The 16,591-nt window shown below is 46.5% G+C and overlaps 1 protein-coding gene and 1 long non-coding RNA gene across 2 annotated transcripts in view; one reads left to right on the plus strand and one right to left on the minus strand.

Moving 5' to 3' along the window:
• The window catches only part of FASN (fatty acid synthase), a 73,321-nt gene extending 63,451 nt beyond the window's left edge, over nt 1–9,870 (minus strand). The window contains exons 1-2 of the mRNA XM_075904233.1: nt 9,476–9,870; nt 193–333 (exon numbers count right to left, since the gene is read on the minus strand). Coding sequence (XP_075760348.1) covers nt 193–319 — 127 coding nt within the window. The 5' untranslated portion in view covers nt 320–333; nt 9,476–9,870. The remainder of the gene's footprint in view (nt 1–192; nt 334–9,475) is intronic.
• LOC142819160 (uncharacterized) lies at nt 8,797–16,591 on the plus strand. The gene is made up of 2 exons (XR_012896951.1): nt 8,797–9,215; nt 11,350–16,591. It is a non-coding gene; the product is annotated as an uncharacterized LOC142819160 (long non-coding RNA).

The raw sequence follows: 16,591 nt of genomic DNA on the forward strand, positions 1-16,591 counted from the left end.
CAGGACTCCACAGCCGGCAGCTGGACCTGCGTTAAGCAATAGCACCTAACTGTTTTAACTAGTTAACGATTTTAGCATCCCTACATCAGACGTGAGTTCATGAGCACTGGCAGGGCTTTCCTGCCAAAGGCTCCTTTCCTGGAGCTCACCTGGAGAGCTCAGGCTCCAAATGCAGACAATGTCAGGGCTCACCTGGCTTCCACCTCCGATCATCTTCTGTGACCATGTCCACTCCACTGAGTAAGTTCTCCCAGAACTCTTGCATGTTCTCAGATTCTGGCAGCTTTCCTGCCAATCCTGCAATCACCACGTCCTCCATCTTCTAACTTCTCTCTGGAAAAGGAAGTTACAGAAGTGAGAGCCACTGGCCAATTAGCCAGGTAAACAATCATGCAAAGCACAGGCGGTGTTGTCCCATCATGCTGGAGGCAGTACCCAAACACACACTGTAGGAAATTGGACTCTGCCCTACACTGGAACCATCTGTGCACTCTGCAAGTGCCCCAAAAGAAGGTCTCTTCTCTTTGCAAACCCTGCTCTTGCTTGAGAAGCAAAGAATACAAAAAAGTTACCCCCTCGCTACCCAACAGACACACTGGGGCACTGAGGAAGTCTACTTCCTTTGCCACAGCTAGGCAATGGGACCAGCACCCGTAGGAAAACACCCCTAACGGTTGGAACACTTCAGAGCATGCTGACAGACGAGATTCTGACCGCAAGCCGCTTACAAGCTAAGGCCCTGATCCTGAAATGGGATGCAATTTGTGAAGGCCGACTGCTGTGCTTGCATGGAACATTAATGAACCATTCCTACACAGATCATAATCAGACTGTGAATTGATACAGTCAGCATAGATTTCAGGTGCAACTCTTATGTTAAAAACCCTCAACTGCACTAACAACTAAGGGATGGACATAAAACCCGTCTCCCCAAGAAAGAGGGAGCAGGCAGCTGGATCTGCAGTAGTAACTTGAAATTAGAGAAGGGGGAGGAGTCTCTCTCCTCCTCCTGACAACTTCAGACAGCACGAATGGTCTGACTAGGCTGGAGCCTGGGACTCAGGGGATTAGGTACTTGAACTCTACTTAAAACAACTCACCTAATAGCTATAGACAAAGTGGAATTTTCCAAAACCCTCCATACCTAGTGAGTTAGAAACCCAAAGACCACTGAAAACCCAGCTTGGAATTGCAATGGGACTTGTGCTCCTAGATCACTCAGGAATATTCCAGTCAATAGTGCTGGTTCTGGATCACCTTTCCCAGGGTTAGAGAGCCTAAACTTGCCCACTTGTTATTGCCCCTGGAGTTGCTTTCTTATTTTAAAAGAGAGTCAGAAATGCAAGATATTCTCCATGAAAAAAGGCAGAGAATTTTGGTTTTGCTGGTGACATTTTAACCTCCTTGCCTAAGAGATGGTATATGTATGAACATGGCTCAGAATACCCTGAGATTCAGATTTTTTTTGGCACCTTTGCAAAAAAGTCTAGGCAAACTGGTTTTGTGAAACTGGTGTTTTTGAGCAAGACCATTCAAATGCTGTAAACTTAGAACAAAAATTCAGTTCTCCAAAGGATTTGTCTTCTCTCCAGGCACTTTATTTTGTTGCCCAGACAGAACCCTGCTTTCCACATAGCTGGGGACAATCTTGCAGATAGTGTACCCATTTTACAGCAGTCCCTGGAATTGATTAGTAGGTGCAGAGGGCATTAATCACCTACAAAAAGCTCAGTCCTCTTGGTTGCTCAGTTTATGAAGCCTGGCCAATACACAAACAACCTCACAGGGACAGATTCAGATCTCATTTACTGCTCACGTAACTCCACTGAAGTCAGCACAGTCACTCCAGACTTAGAACTGTATAACCAAAACACAAGTCTGACCCATAGAAATAGAAACGGCTAATTAGCTCAGCAAGTCCACCCCTTCTACAAGCAAAAACAAGATTCTCCTAACTGGACAGTTTCAATTTTCCAGTCTACTGTAAAATGCCTCAGGCAATGGAATTTCTACTGCTTCCCTGGGAAACACTACTACAAATTAATCGGTCATGTAATGAGGAAGCTGGCATCCAACTTCAGTAGGCATTGGATCATGCCCTTTATGAGAAAAGCAGGCAACACTAGGCCAAAGAATTATGTTCAACAAGAGGGCTACGTCTACACTGGCCCCTTTTCCGGAAGGGGCATGTAAATTTCACTAGTCGTCGTAGGGAAATCCGCGGGGGATTTAAATATCCCCCGCGGCATTTAAATAAAAATGTCCGCCGCTTTTTTCCGGCTTTTAAAAAAGCCGGAAAAGAGCGTCTACACTGGCCCCGATCCTCCGGAAAAAATGCCCTTTTCCGGAGGGTCTTATTCCTACTTTGAAGTATTCCTTTGAAGTAGGAATAAGACCCTCCGGAAAAGGGCACTTTTTCCGGAGGATCGGGGCCAGTGTAGACGCTCTTTTCCGGCTTTTTTAAAAGCCGGAAAAAAGCGGCGGACATTTTTATTTAAATGCCGCGGGGGATATTTAAATCCCCCGCGGATTTCCCTACGACGACTAGTGAAATTTACATGCCCCTTCCGGAAAAGGGGCCAGTGTAGACGTAGCCGAGATGTTTCATTATTCCTGCTCACCAACACTAGCAAGTCAGTGCTATTGTTTGTATTAGCATAGGGCCTACGAGCCCTAGCGAAGGACAAGGACCCCACTCTGCTAGGCACTGTACCAATACAGAGCAAAGAGCCTGCCCCAGAGAACTTGAAACTTAGTATAAACATGGAAGAGAACAGATGGATAGAACCAGAGATAAGGAAGTACCAGAAAAGGACAATGTGTTCTTAGCACATTGGCAGCCCAAATCCACAATTTTTTTCATAGGCATCAAGGAAAAAGTTCTCAGGAGAATACTAGAATAAATTTGCAAACATGGTCCGGGAGCTCCTACCAGGCATGAGGGGCGCTATGAAGAAAGTACAAAGAGGCTTGTTTGAACATTGAACCAGCTGCAGAAGGTGGCTGGCATCCCTGGCCCACTGGAGGCAGGAGACGACTTCTCAATAGTGAATAAAATCAGGTCATGAAGGGCCTTGAACATAAAGGCAAGCAGCTTATGTTCATGCACAGAGGAGAGCCAGGGGATGCAAAGAGACGTGGTCAAATCAGCAGGCTGGGAAAGTTACCTTTGTGGCAGCATTCCAAGTGGAGATGCACGAGGCAGGATTACATTTGTCAAGGTCAGAGAGAAGGATGTCTTAGATGCTGCATAGAAAGCACCTGCAAGAGTTGGAAACAGCCTTGACACGAGAACCAGGGAGAGGGCTGAGTCAAAGAGGACACCCAGGTTATGGGCCAGATGGCAACGCTGTCTGAAGAGATTGAAAGAGGAGGGGAAGGGCATTAAGACTTCTGGCTTTAGCCATACAGAAATTGAGCTGTTAGAAGTTGTGTTTAGACAGGACAGTGTCATGGAGAAGCAGATCTGTGAACTGTCTGCACAGAGCTGCTCCCTGAATGTGTTTTGTGGATAAGGTTATACAACTAAGGAGCAGGAGACAAAAAGGGGGCCAACAACAGCCCTGTGGAACCCCTGTAGAAAGTATCGGGTGAGGGGAGAGGAGGAGAAGCCTCAAAGGAGTAATTGGCAAGGTACTAGATGAACCAGGAGAACACAGAGTTGCAGTTGTCAAAGGAGGACAAGATTCTATAAGAGCGGGATGTGGCCTGTGGTGGTTCGGAGCTTTTTCTAAGAAGTCAGAGATTTTGGCAAGAGCAGTTTCAGTGGCACGCAAGGGGCAGAAGCTGGATTGTAGAGAGTTTAGGAGGGAACTGGAGGAGTGGAGAGGCAGGCAGCAGGTTCAGTGAGTTTGGAGAAGAAAGGGAGAAGACATGGAAGAACAAGAAAATAGGGTCAAGAGTTAGCTTTTTCTTTTTAATTAAGATGGTGGGGGGGGGGAGAGACGAGCATGTTTGTATTACTAGGAGACAGCCAGAGGGGAGAGGGCATGATGGAGGTCAAAAGATGGGGTCGCTGAAGCAACCGAATGCTTAAGATGAGGAGAGCCGAAGAAAAATGTCTGAGCTTGTGACAGAGCTGGAGGAAAGACCTGAGGGAAAGAAGGAAGTCCCGCTGTATTTTATCAGTATTCCCTTGGAGGCAGCCAGTGAGATTCCGAGCAAAGCGAGAAGTGGATGAAAGCAGTGGCAAAATGTGAGGGTTTGCGAACAGGATTTTGGAAATCTTCGTCTACACTGGCAGTTAAGTGACAGCTTAGTCATTCATAGGAACCCTCCCCCCATGGCAAAGGCAAATACTAGCATAAACAGTGCTTTGGGGAGCACTCCTGCCAACAAAGCAAAAGCCGCTCACTTCTAGGGGATGGAAGTTTTTGTTGGAAAAAGGCCTATAGTGTTTACACTGCCTTACGTCTAACACAGCCCTGTCACTAAAAACTGTGCAGTGCAGGCACACCCTAAGAAAGGGATAAATATTAAGACAAAATATATTGCCTGCATGTAAATCCATGGTACATCTGCATCTTAAATACTGTGTAGAGAGGGTTGCCTCATCTCAAAAAAGAAATACTGAAATTAGAAAAAGTTCAGAAGAGAACAACAAAAACGATTACGGGTTTGAAACTGGTCCCATATGGAGAGAGATTAATAAAACAGATTTTCCAGGTTGGAAAAAAAAAAAAGACACCAAAAGGGGGGATATGATAGAGGTCTATAAAATCATGACTGTTGCGGGAAAAGCAAATAAGGAAAAGTTATTTACTTGCTCCCACAATAAAAGAACTGGGGGTCACCAAATAAAGTTAATAGGCAGCAGGTTTAAAACAAACAAAAGGAAGTTTTTCTTCACTCAGCACACAGGCAACCTCTGGAACTCCTTGCCAGAGGATGTGGTGAAGACTAGGACTTTAACAGGGTTCAAAAAAGAGCTAGAGTCAATGACTATTGGCAAGGATGCGTAGGAATGGTGTTGCTAGCCTCCGTCTGGAAACGGGTGACGGGGAGGTATCACATGAGGATTACCTGTTGTGTTCCCTCCTTCTGGGGCATCTGGTATTGGGCACTATTGGCAGACAGGATACTGGGCTAGATGGACCTTTGATCTGACCCAGTATGGCCATTCTTATGAGTGAAAGGCGGCAAAATAGCAACTAGAACTGAAAGCCCGGGATTCAATTCAACTGGAGAAGTATGGTTCTTTGGCACAGATGAGGACAGAACTGAAGGTGCAAAAACCAAGTGGTTGTGGAAGAAGTCAGCCTGGTCAGAGAGGCTCTGCAGTGCAAGAATAGGAGCAGAGGAGGTGGATGTACAGGATAAGCCAAGGCTAAGGGGTTGGGCAAGGTGGACAATACAATGGAAAAATGGGAGGAAAGAGTTAAATGTGGAGCTGAGTGAACAACAGAAAATAATCAACCACCATCTCAGTAGAAACAAAGGCAGGGAGGAGAGGTTGAGAACAGATAAGTCAGCAATACTGGTGAACTGGAAGTCATAGAAAAACCAGGACAGAGAAACAGAGACCTAGTGCATGTGTGCGTGGGGGGGGGGGGGGGGAATTAATTGGGGAAATCCCTCTCTGAATACTCTCTAGCACAGACTGACAAGGTTCTAGGAAGAGGCAAAACACATCCAGAAAAGACAATTAAGTGAACCACCTGAAGATGCAGTCAGAATATTTTGCCTCAGTAAGCATCTCATTAACTCAAAAGCATCCCCTATAGTCAAGGCTACCTTGGATGCCCATCTGTATCCAAATCTTCCTTGGCCCCTTGTTCCATCATTCTACTGTTCTGAAAAATTTCCCAACATGTATTAATACAGCACCATGGTTACCTATGGCAGTTTGCAGAAGTTAAGAGTCCTGGCCCACAAAGCTTTTGCTGTCTGATTTAGACAAAGTGGAATATTCATATGTAAAAAGTTTAGAGTGGGACAAAGGTCAGCAATGAGAACGTAGTTCTACAGACACATTCAGGACAGGACAATAAAATGGGAGGAAGAGAAATACCTCATCCATCCTCATTCCCCGGCCCCATGCTGTACTTCAGACGAAACATACTAAGTGCAGACAACCAATTCATATGGGACAATGAAGGTGACATATGACTGGGCAGTTTCTCAGGTTTGTTAATTACATCTTGATGGGTTTAACTGAGGGTCTGATTCTCTCCCCAGCCAACTTAAATCCATGACTTTTTGTTCATCCTTTTGTTCCAGTGAAGGGGTGTCTTGGACAGTGTTTCTCAACCAGTGATACGAGTATCCTCAGAAGTACTCGAAAGAAATCGGGGGGGGGGGGGGGGGATTACATCAACACCTGAAATTTGGAGAAAACTGATTTTTTGTTTTAAGTTTTACAGAGCTTTATTATTTTTGTACTTTTTACACCCAAAAATGTCATTCCCTGCCCAGCTACGATTACGTTGTTTAAACAAATGTGTTGCAACAGTAGAAAAAAAAATGTGTGTCTGAAAACTGTAGGTACTTAAAAAAAGAAGGGGGGGTACTTTTTAAAAAAAAAAATAAAGGTTGAGAAACACTGGTCTAGGAGAAACCAGCCTTACTTTACCCATCCTTGATATTCTAATATACTTTATTCTGTCCAGCCATAGCCCCTAACATCCTTACTCTAAACTTGCCCCACAGCCTATCATTTTTAGAAAAAGCACTATTTTAATCTGAACATAGTTGTTCAATGGAAGTTTCTCCAATGATGAGCAGAATTACACTCACTTGATCTACACCATTTTTTGCAACATTGTTGTACTGCTGACTGAGTTGGTCATCCATACTTACCAACCATTTTTTGCTGGTATTGCTGACTAGTGACGCTATTTGATCATTTCATATTTGTACTTTGGTTATTTGCTTCCTACATCAACCATTTTACAGTTGCTTTATTGGATTTCAGTCCCTTTCTCAAATATAGTATATTTTAATTTTCTCCGGGCATTTAATCCCTGCTAGTTTCATACTGGCCAAGTGTTACTAGCACGCTCAATTATGAAGTTATCAACTTCTTCTGCATCTAGGGCAGACCCTTATAAGACCCACTCTTACTTAGTGATGATTTAGGAACAGATGGAAAGTATTAATCATTACTTGGCTCCATGTTTAGCACCTTTATGTCTATTTTACACTAGTCCCATTTAATGTGTTTCTCTTCTGCAAGAATGCATTACACATGTGTATGACCACCGAGCTTATGTTATTTAAGGAAATGAAGGAAAGCCATTTACTTGAATGCTTAAGCTTTCTCCCAGCCCCCAGATACAGTGAAAAGCTCCCATTTAAAGGTTCCATAGATGCCAGAGGGTATTTCAATGGCTTTCCACACTTAAAGGGGTGTTCCTTGCAGAGTCAGGCTGCAGAAATCCCTTGTTTCACCTGATGCAGTCTCTGTTTCCTTAGTTATCTTGTATACACTTGAAAATGGAATCTGTCAAAGTAGCTGCAATCTAGGGTCTGATTATACAAATCAAACCCCTCAAAATTAAGGCCCTGGTCCTGCCATTGCCTCTGCGCAGACAGACTGCTATCCCGAACTGCAGCCCTGCTGTATTCACTGAGGATGCTCCCACATGAGCCAGTAGCAGGACCAGGGTCTTATAATCCTTTTGGCAGCCAAATCTGTGCAACTCCAAAGAGATGAAAACTAGATGAATTGGTCTATTTCCCACTCCGTTAATGGCAGGTGCACTGGCAGCAATGAGAGTTCCTATGCAAATTTGGAGAAAAAGAATGCCTTCAATTGTTCAATAAAACACAAAAAACTACAGTGTGCTTCCATATCTTAAAAAACCCAAAAAACTAGTGTGTGTTTATTATGAATGGAAATATTCACTCCTGGATTTTGAGTTTGCATTATTTACAGTGTTTAAATACAGTGTTTAAAGCGGTGCTTGCTTCCCTAAATGTGTCTACAGATTGAATTCCCAAAACCACTGCACACACATCATGTTAAAAGCATACTTACCCCGCTGATACAGGCATCATCTCCTCACACCCTTCAGCTAAACTGACCCTTGGTGGGAGATTTCAGAACAATAACTTTCATATCTGAGTCTCACTTCCTGAAGCCCTTGAAGAAGTGGTCCGAGTTTTCAGCACATCCCAAGAAGTTTACAATTGTAAGAGGCCGAAGACCTGACTGGATCGCTGTAACCCAGCTCAGGGGTTTGCTTGCAAACACCATTATTATTTGAATAAAGAACCAACATATCTGTGAATAGCTATGGCTGACTTAACAAATGGGCTGAGTTTTAAAGGCCTTTTGCCTCTTATAGGATCTCAAACATCACATGTTAGTGTGGGTCATCTAGGAGTCCCTGAATTTTTTGGCGTTGAAGCTTCTGTAACTCCTGCCTCTGGTACTTTTAAAAACACAAAGAAAAAGCCCAAAGATTGACTATTTAGAGGAGTACTTCTTCCAGATTTTATGTTAATATTATCCATGCCTGCAATCCCAGTGCATGCACCTAGTTTTAAATAGCTAAATTACATCAGTACTTATGCATCAAGTGCTAATGGCCAGGATACTGAGGCAGGTACAACAGGATGGAGGGGATGAATGGATAAAGAGGATGGATGTAAGACTCCATTAGGTGGGGGCAGACAACTACAGTTTCAGACCACATGAAAGCCAAAATGGAGAGGAAAAACAGATCTAACTACTGAGTAAATTTCTCTGGTGACATTGGCTGGCTGACAAGAAATTAAAGATTTCAGTTCCAGTAACCAAATGCAGAAAAATGTTTAAGTGCTTGTATCTTGTTGTCAAAGGGAGTTCAAGAGAGTAGGTTTTAATCAAGGTTTTGTATTTATTGTTCTTCATGTCTTTACATGCATGCATACGGATAATTACTGGAGGATGGGAGGGCTAAGGAGAACAAGAAACAAGGTTCTTCCCTCTGGATCTGCTTGTGAAATTGGCTTTACTGCGTGTAACTGTCTTTGCTGCCGGATATCAAAATGGCTGGATGCAGAACATGCACAATGCAGCAAGAGCTTAACCTCCATCTCCTCCCTCCCCCACCTCTGATGAACAGCTCCAAAAAGCAAAGCTCCGGAGCAAGCTTCGCTTCTCAAGCCAACGCACCTCCGCTCTTCCTTTCACTTCACGGCCTGGGGGTCGCCACCCTCCTTACGCAGCATTAAGCTGCATTCGCGTAAGAAAATGCGAAGGAGAAAGCGCTGCTCCGCGGGCTCGGCCAGTAAGTCAACGAGCGGGGGCCCAGGGGAGACTGTTTGCTCACGAGGCCGCAGCCTGCACCGGCCTCGCCTGCACCCGCCCCTGGCCCCGGGATGTTCGGGCAGGAGCCAGACGCGTTATCTGCGCGGCCCGGCCCGGCCTGGCCTCCCCATGCGGCAGCGGCGCAAGATGGAGCCGGCCCCACGAGGAGCTGCCGAGAGCCCGCGGGGCGGCTCCAGCGATGCACCGAGACCCCCACCCGCTCTCCCCCCGGGCTGGTACCTGGCGGGGTCGGCTCGGGCTGGCTGCGGCTGCTGCGGCTCCGACCCTGCTCCGTGCTCTGTCCTGCCTCCCGCGGGCTCCCGGCGCTATTTAAGCCGCCGCCCGCTCCGGCGGCCACGCCACATGGGCTGACAGCTCCGCTCCCTGCGCAGGCCAATGAGAGCCGGGGCTGGGCTGCCGAGCCGGCCGGCGCTGGGGCGATGCCAGCCCCTGCCCGCAGCCGCCTCCCGCCGGGGGGCGCAAGCCCGCTCCCCCCGGGCACCCCCCCGGCCTAGGCCTCCTCCTTAGGCCCCTCCGGCTGGCACAGCGCCCCCCCGCTCAGTTCCCCGGGGGCTGAGCAGCCCGTGTGGGTGCAGGTCTCGGTGCCCCCCCCCCCCGGGTATGGCCGCTCCAGGGCCGGGGGTTGCACTAGCGCGGCGCGGCCAGACTCAGGCTGCTCCCTGCGGAGCCCGCCCCCGGGGGGGGGGGTCTCCCCGCCTGCCCTGTGCGCGGGGGCGGCGCCGCCGATAGGGTGATGCGCTGGCTGGGAGGGGGCGGCCTGTGGGAAGCGGCGCCGCTGGTGATGCAAGACGCGCCTGTGAATTGCGGCTTATTCCAGGTCATTCACCTCGGCCGAGTGCGCGCGCGGGGTTACTCCAGTTCAAAGCAGGAGCGGGGCGCCCCGGGCACAGGGCGAAAGGCTCCTCCTAGCCCTCAGCAGAGCGCCTGGGGCTGCAGGGCCAGGCCGCTCCCAGCGAGCTGCAGCCAGAGAGCCCTGCTACCTGGGACAGGCTCCTCGGCGCTGGGCCTGGCCGGACTCTCGGTCCGTCCGGTGCAGCAGAGGAGTCCCGTCTCCTAGCAGGGTGCTCACAGGCTCCAGCCCCCACTTCTTGAGCATCCTGCAGGTGTAACAGAAAAACCACCTCAAGCCACCAACAATCACAGCAGGTCCCACAGTCGGGTCTTAATTCTTGAATCCCCGCCCCCCCCTTCCCCTGGTGGCCATGTGATAGTTGCCTCCCGCTCCCAGGTTCATTTAATCGGGTGAGCTGCATTAGCCCTCATCACCCATGTGAGCACATTCCCTTCCTCCAATCCTGCCACAGCCTCCAACTCAATCCCATTCCTCCAATCTCTACATTCGTTCTCCCGGGTCCCTGCCGTCATAGCTCCTCAACAGTTACTGGCTGCTTTGCCCCCCAGGCAAAGGGGGTTTCCCCCCTCAGATAGGGATCAAGCTTGCTGGAGAGCTGGAGCTTATCATCATGAGACAGACTTCCACCCCAGCCCAAATCCCATCATTTGCTAAAATAAACTAACAAGTTGGCAGTACTGAGAATACAAAAGGGGACTTAGTGGAAGGATCAGAGGCAGCAGTGGCACTAGCTCCTTACAACAAGATTTTAGGAAGACTCCTATGGAGAGAAGCACACAAGGGAAATGTGAGTATGCAGAGCCCAGCTCAAAGAATTCCACTTACAAGTAAGGAATCTTCATTTAATCCTTGCGTGCCCGCTGGCTGGTTTTGGAACTGAAACCGCCTTGGTCGCTCTTGTAGATGACCTACACCGGGAGATAGACAGGGTCTGTTGATTCTCTTGGACGTCTCAGCGGCTTTTGATACCATCAACCATGGTATCCTTCTGGAATCCCTGGTGAAGTTGGGTATTGCAGGTGCTGTTCTGCAGTGGTTCCGGTCCTACCTGTCGGGACGCTTTCAGAAAGTGGAGCTAGGAGGCTGCTATTTGACCCCGTGGCGATTGTGCTATGGGGTCCCGCAAGGTTCCATCTTGTCCCCTGTACTGTTTAACATCTAAATGAAGCCGGTAGGAGTTTTGGAGGAAGATGTGATCAATATGCAGATGACATCCAACTCTCTTTCCCTGTGACCACAGAACCAGGTACGGTGGTGACTGATCTAAACCGGGGTCTGGAGGTGGTGATGGTTTGGATGAAGTCAAACAAGCTGAAGTTGTATCCAGATGTGACTGAGGTCCAGTGGATCAGGAGACCATCTGTTTGGGAATGTGGCGTGGTACCTGTTCTAGATGGGGTTACTCTCCCCCTGAAAAAACAAGTACGCAGATTGGGAGTCCTCCTGGACCTTTTTTTAAAATTTGAGGACCAGATTTCTTCAGTGGCCAGGAGTGCTTTTGGGCAATTTCGTCTGATCCACCAGCTGTGACCCTTCCTGAACAAGCGTGACTTGACCACAGTGATCCATGCTCTTGTTACATCCCAACTGAATTACTGTACTGTATTGCGCTTCATGTGAGGCTGCCTCTAAAGAGCCTTTGGAAACTCCAACTGGTCCAGAATGCGGCTGCTCGAGTTTTGACTGATATCCGTTATACAGAGCACATTATGCCAGTGCTCTGGCTGCTGCACTGGCTTCTGGTATATTTCTGGGCACAATTTAAGGTTTTGCTTATGACCTATAAAGCCCTAAATGGGTTGGGTCCGGGGTATCTGAAGGACCGTCTTCTCCCATATGAACCGGCCCAGGGATTGAGGTCAGTGTTCCCCCACTTATGGAGACAAGATTGACATCATCGCAGAACAGGGCCTTCTCAGCTTTTGCTCCCAGGCTGTGGAATTCTCTTCCTCAGGATAGTCGCATGGCACCAATGCTAGCACTATTTTGGCGTCAGGCTAAACCACCCTTTTTACTCGTGTTTTTATTGGTGTTTGAGTCTATGGCTACGTCTACACTGGCCCCTTTTCCGAAAGGGGCATGCTAATTTTCAACTTCAGAATAGGGAAATCCGCGGGGGATTTAAATATCCCCCGCGGGATTTAAATAAAGATGTCCGCCGCTTTTTTCCGGCTTGGGGAAAAGCCGGAAAAAAGCGTCTAGACTGGCCCGATCCCCTGGAATAAAGCCTTATTCCGGAGGATCTCTTATTCCTACTTTTAAGCGGCGGACATCTTTATTTAAATCCCGCGGGGGATATTTAAATCCCCCACGGATTTCCCTATTCTGAAGTTGAAAATTAGCATGCCCCTTTCGGAAAAGGGGCCAGTGTAGACGTAGCCTATATGTGTAAGTTCCTTTTCTCGATATTTTTAGCAGGTTTTATATCCCTCTGGGGTCTTGTATTTTAAATTTTTATATGTATTTGTATTTAGTTTAAAAAATCTGTAAGCCTCCTCGAATATTTTAAATAGAGAGGCGGGGTAAAAACATTTAAATAAATAAAAAAATAGGTTCAAATTACAGCAGAGCAAATTTAGGTTAAATCTCAGAAAAAACTTCATACCTGTAAGACCCAGGAACCTCCCAAACCTAGGGAGCCTTCACTGGAGGCTTTCAAAAGGATGCTGGAGCCACCTTGTTTAGTCTCCTGGTTTAGATGCAAATCCTGCACCTTGGCAGGGGTTAAACTAGATAATCTTTGCAGTCCCACCTAACCCTGTGGTGATATTATAAATTTTGCATATCTTGTACAGGTATGTACAGATCACCAAGACGCAGACTCATAGATCTCTGTTATATCTAAGAGCTTGCTACAGCTTGGATCTCCCTGGTCCAGAAACTTTGGGATCTGACTGGTCCAGGATGAGGGATTTTGTCAGACCAGGGTAGATCATTTCTGAGCCCTGACCTCCCGGCTGGCTTCCCCCATGCTGCCAGCACCACTGGGCAGCCTCACTGCAGCGCTTTGGACTCTACAACTCTTCCATGAATCTGAGAAAGAAAGGACTTGAGGAGCTATGTGAATCACTCTGTTCCAAAATATTTATATATGGTCTCATCTCTTGAGAGCTGCAGTAATCTTGAAGCATTAGAGTGCTTAGATGTGCTTCCTTTTGTATGCATCTGTAATTATCACTGATGGAGCTGGAGGGGAGAACAACAGCCCGTGCAGAACATTTGCACTTTCAGTCCTCCATGTCAAAGAAAGCAGAATTGTGTATCCATCAGGAGCCAAAGCTGTAGTGTTTGCATTCTGAGTCAAGCTTATGGAATGGCTTAAGTGGCGGAGGCCACTAAGCCTATGAGCGTTAGAGAAAACATTACTCTTTGAGAACAGTGTTGCTGAGGTGTGTCTGTGGGAGACTGAAGCATCTCTCAAGCCAGGAAAGCCCTGCTTGCTTAAGCATCAAGAACTGCTCCTCTGAAGGAGCTTCTCTGTGCCACATGCAACAAGGACTTTTTATGCTGGTCAAGAGTCCTAGCTCTGAGAGAACGTGTGACAAATGTCCTTGAAATGCCCAGACTTCGTGGATGAGCAGACAGATCAGAAGATAGTACCTTGTACTGGAAATGCTGCTGCCCTACACAAAACAGAACTACTTGCCATAACTTGATCTTATAAAAATATGGAAATAGGCATCCTTTAAATAGAAAGCTGCAAACTAGTCTAGGGTAGGCCAGGAAGATAAGATTCAGTATCAACATGAAGAAATGGAATTTACTGGAGAAGGCACTCAGCTTTCCTAAAGCTCTGTCATTAATAGGGACTAAATCTTAGATCTTGACACACTTTCATGCAAGGAGTCCCTGACGAGGGAAGGGTGAAGAGGGTTGGTGGAGGCAGGTAACTATCTTCTATATTCTCTGGAATGGAGACATTATGGATTTCCATGTGTAGGGAGGAGGGTGTTAGAACATAAGAACGGCCACACTGGGTCAGACCAAAGGACCATCCAGCCTAGTACCCTGTCTGCCGACAGTGGCCAATGCCAGGTGTACCAGAGGGAGTGAATCAAACAGGTGATGATCAAGTGATCTCTCTCCTACCATCCATCTCCACTCTCTGACACACAGAGGCTAGGGACACCATTCCTTACCCATACTGGCTAATAGCCATTAATGGACTTAACCTCCATGAATGTATCTAGTTCTCTTTTAAACCCTGTTATAGTTCTAGCCTTCACAGCCTCCTCAGGCAAGGAGCTCCACAGACTGACTATGCGCTGTGTGAAGAAGTACTTCCTTTTATTAGTTTTAAACCTGCTACCCATTAATTTCATTTGGTGTCCTCTAGTTCTTCTATTATGGGAACTAATAAATAACTTTTCTTTATCCGCCCTCTCCACACCAGTCATAATTTTATAGACCTCTCTCATATCCCCGCTTAGTCTCCTCTTTTCCAAGCTGAAAAGTCCCAGTCTCTTTAATCTCTCCTCATATGCGACCTGTTCCAAACCCCTAATCATTTTAGTTGCTCTTCTCTGAACCTTTTCTAATGCCAGTATATGTTTTTTGAGATGAGGAGACCACATCTGTATGCAGTATTCAAGATGTGAGCGTACCATGGATTTATATAAGGGCAATAAGACATTCTCCATCTTATTCTGTATCCCTTTTTTAATGATTCCTAACATCCTGTTTGCTTTTTTGACTGCTGCTACACACTGCATGGGCGTTTTAAGAGAACTATCCATGATGACTCCAAGGTCTCTTTCCTAAGACAGAATGTTTTGGAACCTAATGTGAAACCTGAGTTCTTTGATGTAGCATCCAAAACATTGAATACTAGATGGGTGGTTTCTTCCAGAGTTAGACAGGAATTTCAAAGCCATGCCCATAGCCATCCTGTTCAAAGGCTTGTTGTATTGTAAAGTGTTCTCGGAAGGAGAGGAAGAAGCAGCATTCAAACATTTTCACCTTTCAAAGAATCAGTTTCAGCTTCAGGCTCCAGTTCCATCTGAGCCATAGCCTCTCCTTCTCACAGGATGTCAGGAACTATGGACAGAGACGGATCTTTAAAGCCAGGAGCAGTGGCTGGACCCAAATACCTTGGATCTGATGAACAAACTTTTCCTTAACGCTTTAGGAGAAAGGGATTTATCCACCAGCGATGCCAGGGAGTCTCCCGGAAGTTCAGAGATGATTTTTAAGTCTATACAGACCATGGTGAAACTTGCCAGTATGCACCTTTTGGCACCATTTTATAGCCAGGAGGGTAAAACAGGGTATGAGGTCCATCTCTGGAAGAACCCTCTGTGTTCTGAGAGTGAAATCTTGAAAGGAACTCCAGCTTAATCCAATTCAGTTTTTCTGACTGGATCCAACACAACTGGAGAAACCATAAGACCTACTATGTGTAAGATATGAAAATGTGACATATTAGGGAACCCTAGAGTTGATTTAGGGAGCAGTAAGGAAATATCCACTGAAAAATGAGACAACACTTCTGATCGCTTGCTGTTTCCTGGGAGCAGAGATCTGAGAGAGGTATTTTGCATGAGCTTTCCTCGTCTTGCCTTTAGCTAGGAAGTCTCATTGTTTTAGTACACAACCAGACTGCAGATCTCCATGGTGAACTTCCACTACCACAGTAACAGGGGTTGCTGAAGAAACTGCTGTCAGTGTCAGAGCTGCCTTAGGATCTGATAGTGCTCTTGGAACTGTTAACTGAGATTTGCATAGAGATTAATCAGATCAGTTCTGCTGACCTTAGGATTGGACAGGTCTAAGGAGTGTCCTCAGTTTGACTTGGCCCTGCGAACCAGAGCCTTATCCTTTCCTATCTTTTTCTGTGGGATCAGGTGACTAAGGAACCAACCTATGGAATTCAATGCTGTGGCTGAGTCTGGAACATGCATCACAGTGCTGCTCTTCTTTAATCCAGCTGTGTGTAGAGTTGACACTTCCTTTCTCTCTCCTTATAATTTATTTCTCGTCTCATTAGGTTCCAGTCTTGCAAGATGTTGAGTGTCCTCCTTTTCCATTGTTCTCAACAGAAGTACAGCATGTTCAACACCACAGGATCAGGTGTTTAGGCCTTGTCTACACAACACTTTTTTCTTTGAAGTCTCCTATCATTGTTAGCACAGGTGAAAATATACCAAGGTATCAGTGGAGGGAAATTTAAGCAGGGAAGGTCCCATGTATTCACAGCACAAATATGAACTACTGTGGCCGGACCTTTATCCTCATCTGTACAAGTACTGGTGCTGTGTACTTTGCTAGTAACAAGCAAATACTTACCTTTGCTTTTCTTCTGCCTTTTCCATTCCCCTGTACTCACCTGGATTTGTTTTTTCCATCCTTTTCTGTAGCATTTTCTTTCTGTTCTATAGGCTAGTAGCATCCACCATGTCACTTTATCAGTCTTATCAATCTTCTCTTCATCTGCTGGTTATTTTGAAAACGGTTGAAGCGTGTGGTTTTTTTTTTTTTTTTTT

The sequence above is a fragment of the Pelodiscus sinensis genome, chromosome 20 (genome assembly GCF_049634645.1).
Source record: "Pelodiscus sinensis isolate JC-2024 chromosome 20, ASM4963464v1, whole genome shotgun sequence".
In the NCBI taxonomy this organism is placed as follows: Eukaryota; Metazoa; Chordata; order Testudines; family Trionychidae; genus Pelodiscus; species Pelodiscus sinensis.